This window comes from Phytophthora parasitica (genome assembly GCF_000247585.1).
Source record: "Phytophthora parasitica INRA-310 unplaced genomic scaffold supercont2.9, whole genome shotgun sequence".
Classification (NCBI taxonomy): Eukaryota; Oomycota; class Peronosporomycetes; order Peronosporales; family Peronosporaceae; genus Phytophthora; species Phytophthora nicotianae.
In genome coordinates, this window is record NW_008648995.1 from 630,092 (window position 1) to 647,073 (window position 16,982).

Genomic DNA, 16,982 nt, shown 5'->3' on the forward strand with positions numbered 1-16,982 from the left:
CCCTAAATTACCTCTAAAACATATCTAAATAGCGCCCTCCAACTCCTAAAATTGACGAAGTTACGGCCACCGACGTGGGTGGCCGATCCATCCTGTCGCGGAGTGTATCTGCGTAGTAGCTCGTAATATCTTGGATACTGGGACTAGTTTCGCCCGTTTTGCTTATCATAAATTACGTTTTTCCTGTGTGCATTCGTGTCTATCGTTTAGCACTGGTTTGCCACCCGTTAAAGTTAAATAAACTGTTTTATTGCTGCAGACGTGGCGTAGTGAATCGCAAGGTTGTTGGAGCCCGCCACGTTTAGGCAAATTGGCGCGTCAAGATCCGTCAAAGCTCACTGCCATCATTGCCACAACGTTTGTAAAGTGCCATTGGTCATAAAAGTACGGCGGCGGAAACTCGTGCCGACAGGTTCAAAGTCGGCAAGGTGACGAGGTGACGTGTCAATCGGCCTACGACCACTCGAAAGGGCGTGAGACGTGATCGAGTGCGACACGGGCGCGAAGACAAAGATTCAGCAGCAGCCTCTGGTGTTGCAGTTGAATCTTCGAAGGCCCGTTGGATAAGATATAAACGCCAAGGGACGCGAACGAGCGGTCGGAAAATGTGTGGAGGCTCTTGTGGCGGCGCGCAAGATCTAGATAGCGGACGATGACGCCGGAACAAGGTTCAACAATCTTCAAATGGCCAGTGGGAGCGACGGGTCATGCTTCGGTAACCCCTCGAGTGGTCAAGAGTAGTTTAAGATCCATAACGGCCATGTTTATACTTGATATATGTTTAAGTAGATATTAGGATTTAGATATTACATTTAAAGCCTTCGGGCTTTTGTACCGGAACAGCATATACTGTCAACAACAAGGGCACGTCTGAACAAAACCTGCCGATAAACCAGGTGTAACCCATGTTAGAGAAAAGAATCTGTTCTGGCAGCTTGCCGCATTTACTTTAAGCTAAATGAAGCAATATCGTGGAATTACGGTTGAAATACGTCCTTACCCACGTCATACGTGTAAGGACGTTGTAAAGTTCAACTGATTTCTAAAGCATTTTCTCAGGGGTTCTTCTTATGTATCGTATTGGAATAGGTCGGTTCAATAATAAATGTTTTATTGTAAGAACTCAGCAATTTAGTGAACTGCAATACCCCTGATGAGTATGGTTAAGCAGAATTTGTGTTTGCATTACGAGAAATAAAACACTACTGTAGTATATAGTGACTACAGAAAACGAAATAGCCATTGGACTTATTGTCTCCCTTCCTTGACGCGGCAATTTACTCCGACGACTTCTGGCACTTGCTCATAGTGTCAGATTCCAGCACGCACTCGAGATCATCACCATTGCAGGGTACAGCCCACGGCCCGTCCACTCCTTTACCACCGCACTGGTCACCGAGTCCAGGCTTCTTCTTCATGCAGAATCCAGTGTGCCTGTCAGATTTCTGACAAAACGTCTCGCTGTCGCACTTCACGGCTTTGTTCTCCCACTCGCATTGCTGACCCGCACTCGCCAATTCGGTCATGATGTGCACGCGCAGATGTAATGACGCCTCGACGGCTTGAAAAGCTATCCCCAGCAATGCAGTGATAACTAACGAAAACTTCATAGCGTGGAGATCCTTTTGAGCTCTTGACGGGAGATTCTCGAATGCCTGATGCTTCAAGGGTGCGGCGGCGGCTTGGAAGGAACTTGAAGCCTCTTAGGATCGCACACCAGCGGTCACTGTGACCCTTTTGACAAGATCACTCTTGAGTTGGATCTCTCGTGGAGGGTCACGCACTTCAACGGCTAGTTCGTGATGAGGAAGACGACCCCTGCTATTCAGCGGTGCTGGATCTTATATTATCAGGGTGCAGGCCGGTCTGTACCGGACGGCCTGAAAGCAGATCTTTACGACTACATAATGTTACGAATCTACCTCTATACAATTGACCGATACATTTACCTGCAGCGAGTGCTGCTACTCGGAGTAGCGCTCGATGTTCCAGATGCTATCTTTTCTTCGTTGTTGGGTCGCAAATATAATTGACGACAAAACGTTCTCTCCAAAGCGCGCTTTGACAAATCCATCGCCTCCCGAGCCTTCGCACAGAATACCGAAAGCTTTTACAATATAACTGACACCAACTCGGCGAGCGTCGACTTCTCGCACTTTGTCTCACATGTGGGAAATCGGATATGTCCGATTGGTAGTCGAAAATGTTTCGTTCACATAACTTTTCAGAACGCTAGTTTGTTGCCATCCGAGTTGTTCTTGGGCAAGCTGTCAGAGTGGCTATCACGGTGATGCACTGGGCCAAAATATTAAAAGTAAGATGGGCTGCTGACCAAATAAAACAGCACTGAATGCTAAGTGTAAGCTAGTTTGAATTTAAAACTTGAAGGAGAGAGAAAGTTTTCATTTCTAAAACTAAAAGTTGCAAAAACCAATTTGACAATCAGGTTTTGAGATTATCATGACGTACTTCGCTACCTCTTACCAATTTCTACGTGTTCACAAAGGAGATATCAAGTGTCTTTGATGCCACTTCCATGCCATTCTTACGCGAAAGAGGTGCACGAAATGCCGTAGATTTCGTCAACGTCGTGGCTGGCAAGGTCACTCTCAACTTGTGTCTTGGCATCCCGCCACGCTGAGTTGATGACTGCTTGATCAGCTTCGCTGACAAAAACGACCACCGTCCACGAGTCTCAGTGACGTTGTCTGCGTCCGAATGTGGTGCAAATGGACCGCGAATATACAGCGCGCAGTCAAGTTCTGTGATTTCATTGCCGCGACTTGGTATCACGACGGATTGCGCAGAGGTACCGCAAGCATTTGACTCGTCGCATAGAATAACATTAAGTCGAATCATCTTGGCGCTGTCTATTTTCCGAAGCGGGGTTCCCTCTTTGAAAAGGTGTAGTGGTGAAAGCTTTTGCAGTAATGATTCAGGACGCTCGTTTTCTTCTACTCGGTTCGTCACTTTGATCAGGATAAACGACACTTCATCGTTGCAAAACATCGGGATGATCAGGTCTGCCCCTTTTTGAGTACGAGGGAAGATGCCTGCCGCACGCCGATCCAGCATCTTCCACAGTACCGACTCGGTAGGTTCGTCTCGTAGATCCACGAAATGACTAAATCCAATCTTCCAGCCGTCCCAGGCATTTAGCCACCTGTTGTACAGTCCACGAGTGTCACTGCCGGCCTTCGGATTGTCCTCATGAATCTCCGGTTCGGCACCTACGATCATTCCACAAAATCTGAAACCTTGCAGAATTGGCCACAGAAGACGAACTCCTTCCTGGTTTTTGCATTCTCCCTCACTTCGCTACCCATGATCGTCGCGTCCGTGGTCAGCAAAAGAAAAATTCTGTGACGTAGTGGAGGACACTCATGAAATCTGCAACCAAGCGTGTAGCAATTGGGTCACTCGTGTGCGGACGCAATCCGACGCGACAGATAGAACAGTGAGGACACACCGTGCAGAGTTCTGTCATCGTAGCTATTGACATCTTCGGGATCAACTCCGAGTAGCATTTTGGAGGCAATCCTGTTCAGACTTCCATGTCACCAACAAAATCTCGGGAACAACCAGCCAGAACCCGCAAAAGAGGTCGCCCCAACGAGACAAGAGGATACCACAAAACACCGGAGAACCAAACCAAGACCGGAGTCTGCCACGGAACTTGAACCAGACATCAGAAGCTATCCAAGCAGACATCACGAGACAAAGCCAGAACGAACACAAGGAACGAAGCAGAACCACCAAAAGCCCCAAAAAACGACGCAAATACGCAACACGCAACAAAGCCATCTAAAAAACAATGGAAACCCACGAGCAACGCAAAAAAAATAACACTAATAACTTCCACCCGGACGTCGAAAAGCGCAACCCACAACACACAACGTACAGAAACCAGCCGACGCCTGTCGAATCCGAGACCCTGAACAGAACCAAGACCGCGGCAAGAGCTACAAAAAGCAACGGAACGGTGCTGCAGAATCGGAACTGCGGCGAAATAAATCAAAGCAACCTCAACACCCAAAGAGACAATGCCACACATCTAACAAACACAAGAGAAAAAAGCAAAGCGCATCGCCATCTCGCCCAGGCACAAACAGAGCCAAACATGCAACGAATGAAAATGACGCAGGAACAGCATACCTGAAACCAGACAAGAAAAAAGAACCAACAGCACTCGCACCAAAACCAAAAGCAGGAAAAACCCAATACCCCAACAACCCCGACGCAAAGACCAAGGCAAACCTCGCAGACTACGCGCACAAACATGCAACACACACAACTCACAACGAAGACCAATACGATAAAAGAACGCACACGCCGCAGTGAGCCAAGACACGCACCCCAGAACAACGCTCGAACAGAACCCAGAACGCCAACTGACCGGAACATACGGGGAAGAATAATCACGCAGCGAGACTCAACACTCCGACAAACAAACTACGAGGAAACCCAGAAAACCCGCGACGACCACACCACCCGAGGGACCGGTGAACAAGAAAGCTAGCGAGGAGAGCAAAAACCGAACGCCACTATCGAAACCGTCCAAATACAAGAAAAACAAAAAAAACGCAAAAACTCAATCGCACCAGAACATGCACAAACAAACAAACCAAAAGCAGAATGACAGCACGATCGCAAAAAGCCGAAACAAATCAAACTCGAAATACCAAAAGCGACCAAACAGCGAGCGACGAAAAACCAGACAAAACTCACCACAAAACTCAACGCCCGCGTGCAAACGATGGAACACACACGAGCGCCCCTCAAAATAAAAAATGCCACAGCAGACAAAGCCTCGCGGCACGTCAACCCCACTCCCCGCAAAACGACCACCGCAAAGTCAAAGATAACAACGGCAATAGCGCTCAAGGACTCAGAGAGACCAAGTCAATAGGAAAAAAAACCCTCCCAGCAACAAGACGGAACCAAACGTCACAAAAAAGTCGTCAAAAACAGAACAAAAAAACCACAAAAATCAACCACAAGACGGATCAACCACGCAAAAACACAGCACCGCACAAGAAACAAAACAGCAAAACGACACTAAGCAAGCCCAACCAACATCATGGAAGCAATAAAAAGCGATAGATAGGCCGACAACAGAGCAAAAGTAGAGAAGCGGACAAAACACAGGAGCTGCCAGACATGGAAGTCTGAACAGGATTGCCTCCAAAATGCTACTCGGAGTTGATCCCGAAGATGTCAATAGCTACGATGACAGAACTCTGCACGGTGTGTCCTCACTGTTCTATCTGTCGCGTCGGACTGCGTCCGCACACGAGTGACCCAATTGCTACACGCTTGGTTGCAGATTTCATGAGTGTCCTCCACTACGTCACAGAATTTTTCTTTTGCTGACAACGGACGCGACGATCATGGGTAGCGAAGTGAGGGAGAATGCAAAAACCAGGAAGGAGTTCGTCTTCTGTGGCCAATTCTGCAAGGTTTCAGATTTTGTGGAATGATCGTAGGTGCCGAACCGGAGATTCATGAGGACAATCCGAAGGCCGGCAGTGACACTCGTGGACTGTACAACAGGTGGCTAAATGCCTGGGACGGCTGGAAGATTGGATTTAGTCATTTCGTGGATCTACGAGACGAACCTACCGAGTCGGTACTGTGGAAGATGCTGGATCGGCGTGCGGCAGGCATCTTCCCTCGTACTCAAAAAGGGGCAGACCTGATCATCCCGATGTTTTGCAACGATGAAGTGTCGTTTATCCTGATCAAAGTGACGAACCGAGTAGAAGAAAACGAGCGTCCTGAATCAATACTGCAAAAGCTTTCACCACTACACCTTTTCAAAGAGAGAAACCCGCTTCGAAAAATAGACAGCGCCAAGATGATTCGACTTAATGTTATTCTATGCGACGAGTCAAATGCTTGCGGTACCTCTGCGCAATCCGTCGTGATACCAAGTCGCGGCAATGAAATCACAGAACTTGACTGCGCGCTGTATATTCGCGGTCCATTTGCACCACATTCGGACGCAGACAACGTCACTGAGACTCGTGGACGGTGGTCGTTTTTGTCAGCGAAGCTGATCAAGCAGTCACCAACTCAGCGTGGCGGGATGCCAAGACACAAGTTGAGAGTGACCTTGCCAGCCGCGACGTTGACGAAATCTACGGCATTTCGTGCACCGCTTTCGCGTAAGAATGAAATGGAAGTGGCATCAAAGACGCTTGATCTCTTCTCTACTTCTTGAAATGGAGGAGATCGAGCGAGGTGAGGGCAGTGACGTACACAGGGTCGGAGACAAGCAAGTGGACGTGAGTAGGAAACGTTGCAAAATGTGTAAACGTGGCAATATAAGTGATTGACGTGGTATGTGGCAGTTCGATAACTTTTAGACATACTTGATCCAATCTCGGACATTGGAGCTTGAATGGGTGTGTTGATGAAGGGAGTCGTCGTAGATACTGTGCCATCAACCATGTTTACACCGTTATCTTATGTCACCAGCATGTTCGTGAGATCGTGGAATCGATTTGCTTATACTGTATTAATACCAACTCACGCCGTGTGTCGGTTACTACAACTGGACTAATATCATTGTTGATGGCACGTCGTCGTGCCATAAGCAGACAAATTTTTGTGTGGAGATTTCAGTCGCAGGGCGTGAATAATCAGTGCTGATGGCACACAACGGCCCGAAATGTATCGTATGCATCCTACCGCACCTCGGCACACCTTCACTGCATAGTGCTTGCCGACTCGACTATTAATCCGCTTCATCTGACCTCATTCTCAAATTTCCTGTCAACCGACCAAAACATTTCAACAATCGAATCGATGGGAGATAACACCGCGTCCCCCGCAACGAAAGCGTTAAGCTACGAGTCTGGCGCTGCTTTGATGGCCGAGGGGCCTGAAGTTCTACATGATTTAATCGCAATGAAGATGGAGGCGGCAACAGGTCAACCGCTACCAGAAGTCAGCGTCCACTTCTCGAACCTGTCGATCACTGCTGACATCTCCGTCGCGGACAAGAACGACGCCAAGAACGAGTTACCGACTATGCTGAATGAGACCAAGAAGATGTTCACGGTGTCCAAGAAACACACGGTGTGCAAGGAGATACTGACGAACGTCACAGGTGCGTTCGGACCGGGGAAAATCACACTGCTACTGGGTCAACCTGGATCAGGCAAGTCGTCGCTAATGAAGATTCTCAGTGGTCGCTTCCCCGAAGAGAAGAACATTAGTATTGAAGGAGATATCTCGTTCAATGGCGTCTCGAGAGGTTCCTTGCTTAACCGTCTGCCTCAGATCGTGTCGTACGTGAACCAACGTGACAAGCACCACCCTCTGTTGACGGTGAATGAAACCTTAAAATTTGCCCATGAAGTCGGCGGCGCTGAGTTTGTTCGAGAAGCGGAGGATAAGCAGGCGAAGGATCCTCAGCAGTCCGACGCAGAGGCGCTTCAAGCTGTTAAAGCCATTTCGTCGCATTATCCCGAGATCGTCGTGCAGCAGTTCGGGCTTCAAAACTGTCAGGACACGATCGTTGGTGACGCCATGACACGCGGTGTCTCGGGTGGCGAACGGAAGCGTGTGACTACAGCCGAAATGGAGTTCGGTATGAAGAGCGTCGTGCTGATGGACGAGATCAGTACCGGTCTGGATAGTGCCGCCACTTTCGACATCATCAACACGCAACGCAGTGTCGCGAGGAAGTTCCGCAAGACTGTGGTGATCGCTCTTCTCCAGCCTTCGCCCGAGGTCTTCGCTTTGTTCGACGACGTGATGATCCTCAACGCCGGAGAAGTCATGTATCACGGTCCTTGTGATCGGGTGCAGAGTTACTTCGAAGGGCTTGGATTCTCGTGCCCCCCTGAGCGCGATCTCGCTGACTTCTTGTTGGATTTGGGCACGTCCCAACAACACCGCTACGAGGTTGATTCGTACCAAAAAAATCACCCACGTCTTGGTAGTGAGTTCGCCGAGCACTTCCGACAGTCTCGGATTCACCAGGAAACGCTCTGCCAATTGGCGTCTACTCCTGATCCTAAAGTTCTCGCGATGGCCGAAGAGCATCTGGAAAAAGTGCCAGTGTTTCAGCAGTCCATTGTGCAGAGTATGCAGTCGTTGTTCAGACGTCAAGTGAAGGTGTTGTACCGCAACAAACCCTTCATCATTGGACGAATGTTGATGATCCTCATCATGGGAATGCTGTATTCAACAGTCTTCTACGACTTCGAGCCTACAGAGACCTCCGTTGTTATGGGTGTACTCTTCGCCACGGTTCTCTTCCTCTCCATGGGTCAGTCTTCGCAGGTACCGACGTACATCGCCGAGCGCGACATCTTCTACAAGCAACGGGCCGCTAACTTTTTCAGTACCAAGACGTATGTGTTGGCTACGTCCGCTAGTCAAATTCCGTTGATCCTGGCTGAGTCGCTCATCTTCGGTGTGATGGTATACTGGATCTGTGGTTTTGAAGCAGACGCGATGCGGTTCATCATCTTCGAGATCATCTTGTTCTTAACGAACTTGGCTATGGGAATGTGGTTCTCCTTCCTGGCAGCTATCAGTCCCAATGCGAACGTGGCTGCTCCGTTGGGCATCGTCTCTCTATTGGTGTTCATCATTTTCGCGGGCTTCATCGTTACCAAGAACAACATTCCGGACTTCCTCATCTGGGGACATTGGATCAGTCCAATGAGTTGGAGCTTGAGAGCTCTTGCTATTAACCAGTACCGAGCCAGCTCCTTTGATGTGTGCGTCTACAAGGCTGTCGACTACTGCGCGACGTATGGAGTCACGATGGGTGAATACAACTTGAAGCTGTTTTCCATGCAGACAGACAAGGTGTGGGTCCTGTACGGTATCATCTACACGTTCGCGATCTACCTCGTCTTCATGTTCCTCTCGTATCTTGGACTGGAATATCTCCGTTTCGAAGCGCCAGAGAACGTCGATGTGTCTGAGAACGCAGTCCAAAACGAGTCATACGCGCTGGTCGAGACCCCGAAGAATGGACTCTCAACAAACACTGCTGACTGTGCTGTTGAGATCGAAAGGAGTCACGTTGTTAGCCCCGTGACGGTAGCATTCCAGGATTTAAGGTACTCAGTTCCAGACCCCCACAACCCGAAGGAATCGCTCGAACTGCTCAAGGGTATCACTGGTTTCGCTCTTCCTGGTTCAATCACAGCGCTCATGGGCTCTTCAGGAGCTGGTAAAACCACGTTGATGGACGTGATTGCTGGCCGCAAGACAGGGGGAAAGATCACGGGTAAAATCCTCTTGAACGGCTATACGGCCAACGATCTAGCCATCCGCCGTTCGACCGGTTACTGTGAGCAGATGGACGTACACTCAGAGGCAGCTACTATCCGCGAGGCGCTCCTGTTCAGTTCGTTCTTACGCCAAGACAGTTCTGTATCGGATGTCAAGAAATACGCATCAGTCGATGAATGTATTGAGCTTTTGGGTCTAGAAGACATCGCGGATCATATTATCCGGGGCAGCTCAATGGAACAAATGAAACGCCTGACGATCGGAGTGGAGCTAGCAGCACAGCCCAGCGTGATTTTCCTGGATGAACCAACGAGTGGATTGGATGCGCGTTCGGCTAAGTTGATCATGACGGGAGTGAGGAAAGTGGCCGACTCGGGACGTACCGTCATCTGCACGATTCACCAGCCCTCCTCGGACGTTTTCGCTTTATTCGACAGCTTGTTGCTGCTCAAACGTGGGGGTGAGACGGTCTTTTTCGGTGATCTGGGCGAGAACTGTCGCAATTTGATCGACTATTTCGAAGGTATCCCCGGTGTATCTCCACTACCGGCAGGCTACAACCCAGCCACGTGGATGTTGGAGTGTATCGGAGCTGGTGTGAGCAACGGAGCTGTCACCACTGACTTTGTCAAGGTCTTCAACGAGAGTTCTCAGAGGCAACTACTGGAAACAAACATCTCGAAGGAAGGTATCTCCATCCCATCCCAGGATCTACCGGAAATGGTTTTCGGTAAGAAACGTGCTGCCAACTCTGCCACTCAGATGAAGTTCGTGGTGACTCGCTGGATTCAACTGTACTGGCGTACACCGTCGTACAACTTGACTCGAATCCTGGTTTCTCTGTTCCTGGGAGTTGTGTTCGGTTTGGTGTTCGTTGACGCAACGTACACGACGTATTCAGGCTTAAACTCGGGTGTTGGGCTCATCTACATGGCTGCACTCTTCAACGCATTTGTGTCGTTCGAAAGTGTGCTACCGGTTATGTTCGCGGATCGAGCTGCGTTCTACCGCGAGCGTGCGTCACAGACGTACAACGCCTTCTGGTATTTCGTGGGCTCTACTATCGTGGAAATCCCCTACTCTTTCGTCAGTGGACTGATCTTTACGGTGGTGTTCTACCCTCTTGTGGGCTTTACGGGATTCAGCACTGCAGTTGTCTACTGGTTAGCATACTCGATGATGACTCTGATGCAAGTGTATCAAGGTCAGATGCTCGCGTTCGTATTCCCGACCGAAGAAGTGGCCATTGTGGCAGGTTATATGCTGAATGCTGTCTTCATGATGTTTATGGGCTTCACTCCGCCGGCGAAGGCTATTCCTTCGGGTTACACGTGGCTATACAAGATCTCCCCTCTCAAGTACCCGTTATCGACGATGGTGTCGCTTGTCTTCGCAAATTGTGATCACCTTCCGACATGGGATGAATCTACGCAAGAATACATCAACGTTGGCTCGCAGCTGGGCTGTCAACCGATGGCAAATGCGCCTGTTACAGTGGGCCATTCTACGCTCAAGGAATACACGGAGGACCACTTCGGCATGAAACACGATAGAATTGCTCGCAACTTTGCAGTGATCGTGGCCATCCTCGCCATCTATCGTGTCTTGGGATTGCTGGCCATTCGCTTCATCAATCACCAGAAGCGCTAGATGCCTCGTACTCTCGCTTTTTCAACACTTCACATATTCGCAATACATACACTCTTTTTCTCGTTTCAAAACTCATTGCTAGAATTTGATTTTTGACCTGTTTGCTTCATGAGGCCGTGTTATAGTTCTCAAATTAAGGTTTGAATTCGTTAGAATCTTACATTGTATTTTTTTCATAATGAAGTATTTAATTCTACAGTGGAGTTTGCATTTTCCCTCAATTAGTACGCAAATTGAGGGAATATAAACTTCAGTTTCTACTTCTTAAAGACGCTCTGAATAGAAGACCTTCCTCAACTGAAGCGATACTGTAGAGTGCTCCACATTTGAAAACTTCAATTGGAAGGAGCCCTCTATTCTGAGCTTTAAAATTGGAGCTAGAAAGACCAGAGCCTCCACCAATGCTGCGGGGTAATCGTTGCGTCGGCGTCGCAACGCGAGTCTCTGGCGGCCCGCAACCCATCTATCAAAATCAGCGATCTCCAGAGATGTCAACAATCCCGCATCGTCCTGCCTCAAGCGCCAATCGAGCCTCCTAGGCACTTTTCTCCCAGGTACCAAACACCGAGCCCTTTGTGAGCCCGTCAGCGAAGTAGTATCGGACGATATTAGACTCGGCTCCAGACGACTTATAATTGGCTTTACTGGTGTTCCGGGACATCAAGAACAATGGCGGCACTGCGTGTCACGTGGTGTGGGCTCGAACATCATATTGGCGCTCGCAAAGGAAGGGAAAGTGGACGAATGTGAGGATGCAATAGAGTAAAGAAAAGGGTAGCAATGGATCCCACAACCCACGTAATGGTATTGGACACCAGTTCCCGCGCCAAGCAGTACGAGACAATGCTTCGAGTGTGGGACGCAATGCAGGCCGTGGACTTTGAGCTTCTTCCTTGGCAGTGCAGCAGTGCCATGATAGCAGCGATAATACTACAGCAGACCGATCGAGAGCTTGATGTTCTCGATATTAATGCGATTGAACGGAGTGGATGGATCTAAAACGCACCAATATAAGCATACTACACAAACCAGCACGAGTTGGTCTTCCAAATGTTAACTACATCCACAAGCATGGTATTTAGCGTCGAGTACAAGTACACGATCAGATTGGTATTGAAACTGGGCGAGCGTAAATTTGCGCATGATCTGGTGTGCTTAATGGGCACAAATGGAGTAGATCCGACCGAGCAGTACAAGGCGCTACGTTTGCGTAAAACTGGTGACGTGTTTAATACGATGCATAAAGCAGGCTATGGCTGCGACGAAGCCACCTACGACCCTGTGATTGGGGCAGCTATTCTTTTGAAAAAGAGCGACTTGGTGTTTCTTGACGACACGATGAAGTTTGGAGCCTCTCCAAAGCTTTCGATGCAAATTTTCCCACCGGTAGTGGGAACAGCAGTCAAAACAAAGCAAGACCAGGTAGCGTTGGAGATACTGGACTATATTTACAAATGTGAAATTCACGCAGAACCGACATGCATGTCGGCAATGAACGCGGCAGTAAATTGGACGATATGACTCTTTTCAATCGAGTTTTGCAAGACATAGAGAAGACTGGACTGTAAATGAAGCATCCCTCGTTCGAGAAGTTGTCAGTGTTAAATTATTGTTCGCGATGAATACCCGATACTCGCTGGCTGCGCACAGTGCCGCGTTGCGGCAGGCTCACGAGAAGACGGATCTCCAGGTAACTGTGGTTAAGATACTTAAGTATTGGATCATTTGATGAAATCAGCGAAGGGCCCTAGTGCTGCCTATTTGCGTGTGCTGCAAGACGCGGAAAAGGCAAATCAGTACAAGTTGGTGAAGATGATTGTTGAGCACATTGAGAAGAATGCTGGAGCCATGACTATTGACATGTATGAGGCTATTCTTTCGAGTTGTGCGCGCGTGAGGGACTTGGAGGCCGCACTTGAAAACGAAGTGCGATGTGTCAAGAGGGCTCGCAATGACAGAGAATGCTGTTTTCTCCTTGATCAAGTGTGCTGCTAAAATGTACAAGTGGGATTCTGTCATTGGCGTTATGGGCAATGCTCAGCATCAGGTTAAAAAAACTTCCATTACGATGTACACTGTGGTTTTGAATAGGTTTGCAAGGCGCCTTTGTCTGGACGTGGCCATTGAAATCTACCACGAGGTACTTTGGTGTAGTCATAGAAGGTCATGCTCACGCGGAGAGTAAATTGGAGCTGCAGCATCGGATTTTACGAATGACGAAGAGGCGGAGGATGTCATGGAAAAGGTGTTCGCAAACCCCTGTGATGGTGCAAAGGAAGATAATCCAGAGTCTGTAGAAAGTGAAATCGAAGATCCACCTCGTGAGGCAGCCAGCCACTCAAGCCAAGGGCTCGTGGGATATCTCTCGTCTGTCTTCAAGTGATATTGGAGCCTTCGCTTCTCGTAGCAATTGAAGACGAGTACTGCAAGCATAAGAAAACGTTTTAGACAAGCAGAAACTTCAGGTTCTAGACAACCACGTGCTTCAGATTACAAAACAGAATTTGATTTTCAATTTTACGACATAATTTTTGATTACGTCTAAACTGTCCCATAGAGACTGTGTCCTATGCAATGTGACACAATTCAATTCGCCCCCAGACTGACGATGGTGACAATCAGCGAGTCCGAGCGCGAAGGTTTCGACGATGTGCTGGGCAGCGGCGGCATCTTCCGCAAGTTGCTGACCACTAATACGGACGGCATCCAAGCAGGTAGCATGCTCGTGCAATTCTCATTCCCATCGGCTTTGTATTCGCCGAGATTTCTTGACATATTGACACGTGGATCTGTGCATTGCAGAATTCGGCGAGGAAGTGGGCGTCAAGTACTCGACGTGGGTACTTAAATCCGGACAGAAGGTAGCGGTGGATGAAGCCCGCAAGTTCCGCATCGGAGACGGTGAGGTGATGCCGGCGCTTGAGCTGGTTGCCAAGATGATGCATGTGGGGGAAGTGTGTGAGGTGCGCTGTGACGCTCGCTTCGCCTACGGAGACGTTGGGCTAGAGCCCCACGTGGCTCCAGGAGATGATATCAAGCTTGTGGTGGAGCTTTGCCGCGTAGGCAAGAAGATCACGGCTGAAATGAGCTCCCAGGAGCTGATTGTAGAGGCCACACAGAAGAAGGAGAGCGGCAATCGCTACTTTAAAGAGAAGAACTACGAACAGGCTGCTAAACTGTACAAGCGTGCACTTAAACTACTGGAAACGTGGGAGCATTCCGAAAAAGACGCTGCTCAATGCAAAGAGCTGCTTATCGCATTGGGCAACAATGTGGGCAACGTGCAACATAAGCTGAAACAGTACAAAGAGGCACGACAGTCGAGTCTCGAGGTCTTGCAGCTGGACGGGAAGAACGTGAAGGCTATGTATCGTATTGGCCAAATCGCGCTGGACCAGAACGAGTTCGATGAGGCCAACATGTTTCTGCGTAAGGCGCTTGAGATCGAGCCAAAGAACGCCAAAGTGCGGCAGTTGTTAGTGCAACTTAAGAAGAAGAAACGCGACCAAAAGGCGCTAGAGAGGAAGCTGTACGCGAAGCTTGGCGGCAACAACGCCGCCGAGACCGCCGAGACGGGGAAGATCGCTGCGCTACTGTCGAAGATCCGACAGAACCCGGCGATTCTCGCCGCCGTGGTGACCGTAATCATCGCCATCCTCATGTACGTGTATGTCGGAAAGCCGAACTACGAGATCAGCGATGAACCCATTATCGCTGCGAGTAATGACGATGATACTGACTAGTAAAAACGTTTCAACACTTCGGAAGAATTTCAACGAAAAATAAAAACAGTGTTGAAACAATGATGCGCTCCAAAATGTTTTCTATCAACGTATCTACACACATTCCTCTAGTTTTCGAGCACCACGCGATATCGGACCTTGCCATCGCGCAGCATCTGGATGCCCTCGTTGGCTCTGCTCATCGGCAGCTTCTGAATGACAGGGCGCACGTTCTTCTCGGCCGCAAGCGCCAGCATGTCCTTGACGTCCTGGATGCTGCCGATGTGGCTACCCACAAATTTAGCGCCTTTCATAACCACCTGAGCGGGTTTAAAGTGGACCTCGTCGTTGGGCAGACCCACCATGATGCACGTGCCGCGTGAGGCGAGGAAGCTCAGGAACAGCTGATAGGGCATACCGTCGGCGTCAGCCGTGACCAGTAGGATGTCCACTGAGCCTTCAGCCGCCTTGGCCTGCTCTGGGTCCGAGTAGTTGACGAACTCGTCGGCGCCCAAGTCCCGCACTTCTCTTTCCTTGTTAGAAGAGCGAGAGAAGGCCACGACCGCATCAGCTCCCATGGCCTTGGCGAATTGAATTGCCAAGTGACCAAGCCCACCAATACCCACAATGCCCACACGATCACCAGGCTTCAGACCTGCCTCTTTGAACGGAGTGAAGACAGTCGTGCCAGCACACAACAATGGGGCAGCAGCGTCCGATGGAATGCTTTCGGGGATCTTGAAAGCGTAGGAACTCAGTACACGCACGTACTCGGCGTATCCGCCGTAAGTTTTGCTGCCATCCTGATACTTGGAGTTGTACGTGCCCACAATACCGCGACAGTAGGCGTCGGCGCCCTTGGCGCAGTCCTTGCACGGGTTCTTTGGGTCCTTGTTGAGGCAGGCCCAGACTTGAGCACCGACACCTACGCGGTCGCCTACTTTGAGGTCCTTAACTTCGGGGCCAGCTAATGTCACCTCGCCTACGATCTCGTGACCAACGACGCACGGGTACAGCGTGGGCTTCCAGCCACTGTCGATCACGTGAAGGTCGGAGCCGCAGATGCCGCAGTGCGAGATTTTAATCTCCACGTCCTCAGAGCCGAGAGGACGCGATTCGTATTCCCAGGGCTGGACAGGCTCGCTCTTGCCGAAACAGGCGAGGGACTTGATGGTGCGTGGCGCGGCAGACATTGAAATTTACTTCTGATCTACCACGCACGTTTAAGACCTTTCCGTAAATATATTAGCGTTGGCTGATTGGTGTTTAAATGACAGTTTTCTGGCTAAATATCCAATCATCGACAAATGAAGCACGCACTGAATTTGTTGAATGCAAATGGTCTGGAATCACAATCACAAATTTGAGCATTGCTGTCTGTGAGTGTTGGTCAGTCGTCTATGCATGTCCACTCATCTTGCAGCATATCGAAGTCGGAACTGACGTGATCCGCTTGGCTGCGACATCGACACTATTGTGAAGTTCTCATTTCAAGTGAGTCTTTGCCCGCTGCGCTATTGGCATCTTACAACAAAATTGTCGTCCAACTCGAGTGGTTCGTCACCTTTTGGCAGGTTAGTTTTTATTTAACGAAAAGGTAAAATCGATCAAAGTGACTATGGCAATAAATCGCTGGCTTCGGTGAACCGCTGGAGTACTAGCTATCAGCAAGTACAGTATCATGGCAATTTTACAAGGGTACCAGTGCCAACTCAGGTGCTGACACTGCTACAGAGTTATCCTACCTCGCTAATGTTTTATGCTGCTGACAAGGACCTGCATAATCTCTGATTATGCAGTGCCAAACCAACTCATCAACACACCAATACGGACGAGATTCAATGTCACTCGACCGAACAGCGTGGGCATCTGCCTGCCGCAAGACTGCCTGCGAAACGCTGATAGAGATACCCATCATATTCGAGGCCTGCCTCTGACGGTCAGACTGACCATTCAAGTGTTGAAGACCAAGCCCGATCAACATGGATTGGGATCGCCCACGTCATTCGGATTAGTAAAGCAAAGTGCCATGCGCAAGCATCCAGGAATCGCCCCATAAATGGGCGTTCACCGAACTCCACTCGATCATCTCAAAGCTCACTTTGCAATTTACTCAGCATCAGACAAGAGCAACAATGTCCACCGCCCCGAGAACCGTGCACGCCTACGCCTCCTTCGGAAAGGGTGAGGAGGTCAAGCCCTGGGAGTACCAGTCGCGTCCGCTTGGAGCCGAGGACGTGGAGATCAAGATCTCGCACTGTGGTATTTGTGGCTCCGATCTACACACAATGGACAGCGGCTGGGGTCCGTCCACGTACCCTTGTGTGGTGGGCCACGAGATCGTCGGTG

The 16,982-nt window shown here is 49.5% G+C and overlaps 7 protein-coding genes across 7 annotated transcripts; 4 read left to right on the forward strand and 3 right to left on the reverse strand.

The window, feature by feature from the left end:
* Positions 1-1,088: 1,088 nt before the first annotated feature.
* PPTG_06290 (hypothetical protein) lies at positions 1,089-1,794 on the reverse strand. The gene has a single exon (XM_008900192.1). It carries the CDS (start codon positions 1,608-1,610, stop codon positions 1,278-1,280), a length of 333 nt encoding a protein of 110 aa, XP_008898440.1. The 5' UTR covers positions 1,611-1,794; the 3' UTR covers positions 1,089-1,277.
* A 640-nt stretch (positions 1,795-2,434) lies between these two features.
* PPTG_06291 (hypothetical protein) lies at positions 2,435-3,472 on the reverse strand. Its single transcript, XM_008900193.1, has one exon. It carries the CDS (start codon positions 3,238-3,240, stop codon positions 2,491-2,493), a length of 750 nt encoding a protein of 249 aa, XP_008898441.1. The 5' UTR covers positions 3,241-3,472; the 3' UTR covers positions 2,435-2,490.
* A 2,004-nt stretch (positions 3,473-5,476) lies between these two features.
* On the forward strand, positions 5,477-6,345 carry PPTG_06292 (hypothetical protein; the record flags this gene model as incomplete). The annotated part of the gene is made up of 1 exon (XM_008900194.1): positions 5,477-6,345. One exon carries the CDS (start codon positions 5,477-5,479, stop codon positions 6,221-6,223), a length of 747 nt encoding a protein of 248 aa, XP_008898442.1. The 3' UTR covers positions 6,224-6,345.
* Positions 6,346-6,775: 430 nt separating this feature from the next.
* On the forward strand, positions 6,776-10,986 carry PPTG_06293 (hypothetical protein). Its single transcript, XM_008900195.1, has one exon. It carries the CDS (start codon positions 6,811-6,813, stop codon positions 10,909-10,911), a length of 4,101 nt encoding a protein of 1,366 aa, XP_008898443.1. The 5' UTR covers positions 6,776-6,810; the 3' UTR covers positions 10,912-10,986.
* A 996-nt stretch (positions 10,987-11,982) lies between these two features.
* PPTG_06294 (hypothetical protein) lies at positions 11,983-12,615 on the forward strand (the record flags this gene model as incomplete). The annotated part of the gene is made up of 2 exons (XM_008900196.1): positions 11,983-12,333; positions 12,562-12,615. 2 exons carry the CDS (start codon positions 11,983-11,985, stop codon positions 12,613-12,615), a joined length of 405 nt encoding a protein of 134 aa, XP_008898444.1.
* An 865-nt stretch (positions 12,616-13,480) lies between these two features.
* On the forward strand, positions 13,481-14,753 carry PPTG_06295 (hypothetical protein; the record flags this gene model as incomplete). Its single annotated transcript, XM_008900197.1, has 2 exons — positions 13,481-13,625; positions 13,714-14,753. 2 exons carry the CDS (start codon positions 13,481-13,483, stop codon positions 14,652-14,654), a joined length of 1,086 nt encoding a protein of 361 aa, XP_008898445.1. The 3' UTR covers positions 14,655-14,753.
* On the reverse strand, positions 14,679-15,947 carry PPTG_06296 (hypothetical protein). Its single transcript, XM_008900198.1, has one exon. It carries the CDS (start codon positions 15,824-15,826, stop codon positions 14,762-14,764), a length of 1,065 nt encoding a protein of 354 aa, XP_008898446.1. The 5' UTR covers positions 15,827-15,947; the 3' UTR covers positions 14,679-14,761.
* Between the last annotated feature and the right edge of the window lie 1,035 nt (positions 15,948-16,982).

Excerpts from the sequence above, each read along its gene's own strand:
- PPTG_06290 (XM_008900192.1), bottom strand. The coding sequence starts at position 1,610 with ATGAAGTTTTCGTTAGTTATCACTGCATTGCTGGGGATAGCTTTTCAA.
- PPTG_06291 (XM_008900193.1), bottom strand. The coding sequence starts at position 3,240 with ATGATCGTAGGTGCCGAACCGGAGATTCATGAGGACAATCCGAAGGCC.
- PPTG_06293 (XM_008900195.1), top strand. The coding sequence starts at position 6,811 with ATGGGAGATAACACCGCGTCCCCCGCAACGAAAGCGTTAAGCTACGAG.
- PPTG_06296 (XM_008900198.1), bottom strand. The coding sequence starts at position 15,826 with ATGTCTGCCGCGCCACGCACCATCAAGTCCCTCGCCTGTTTCGGCAAG.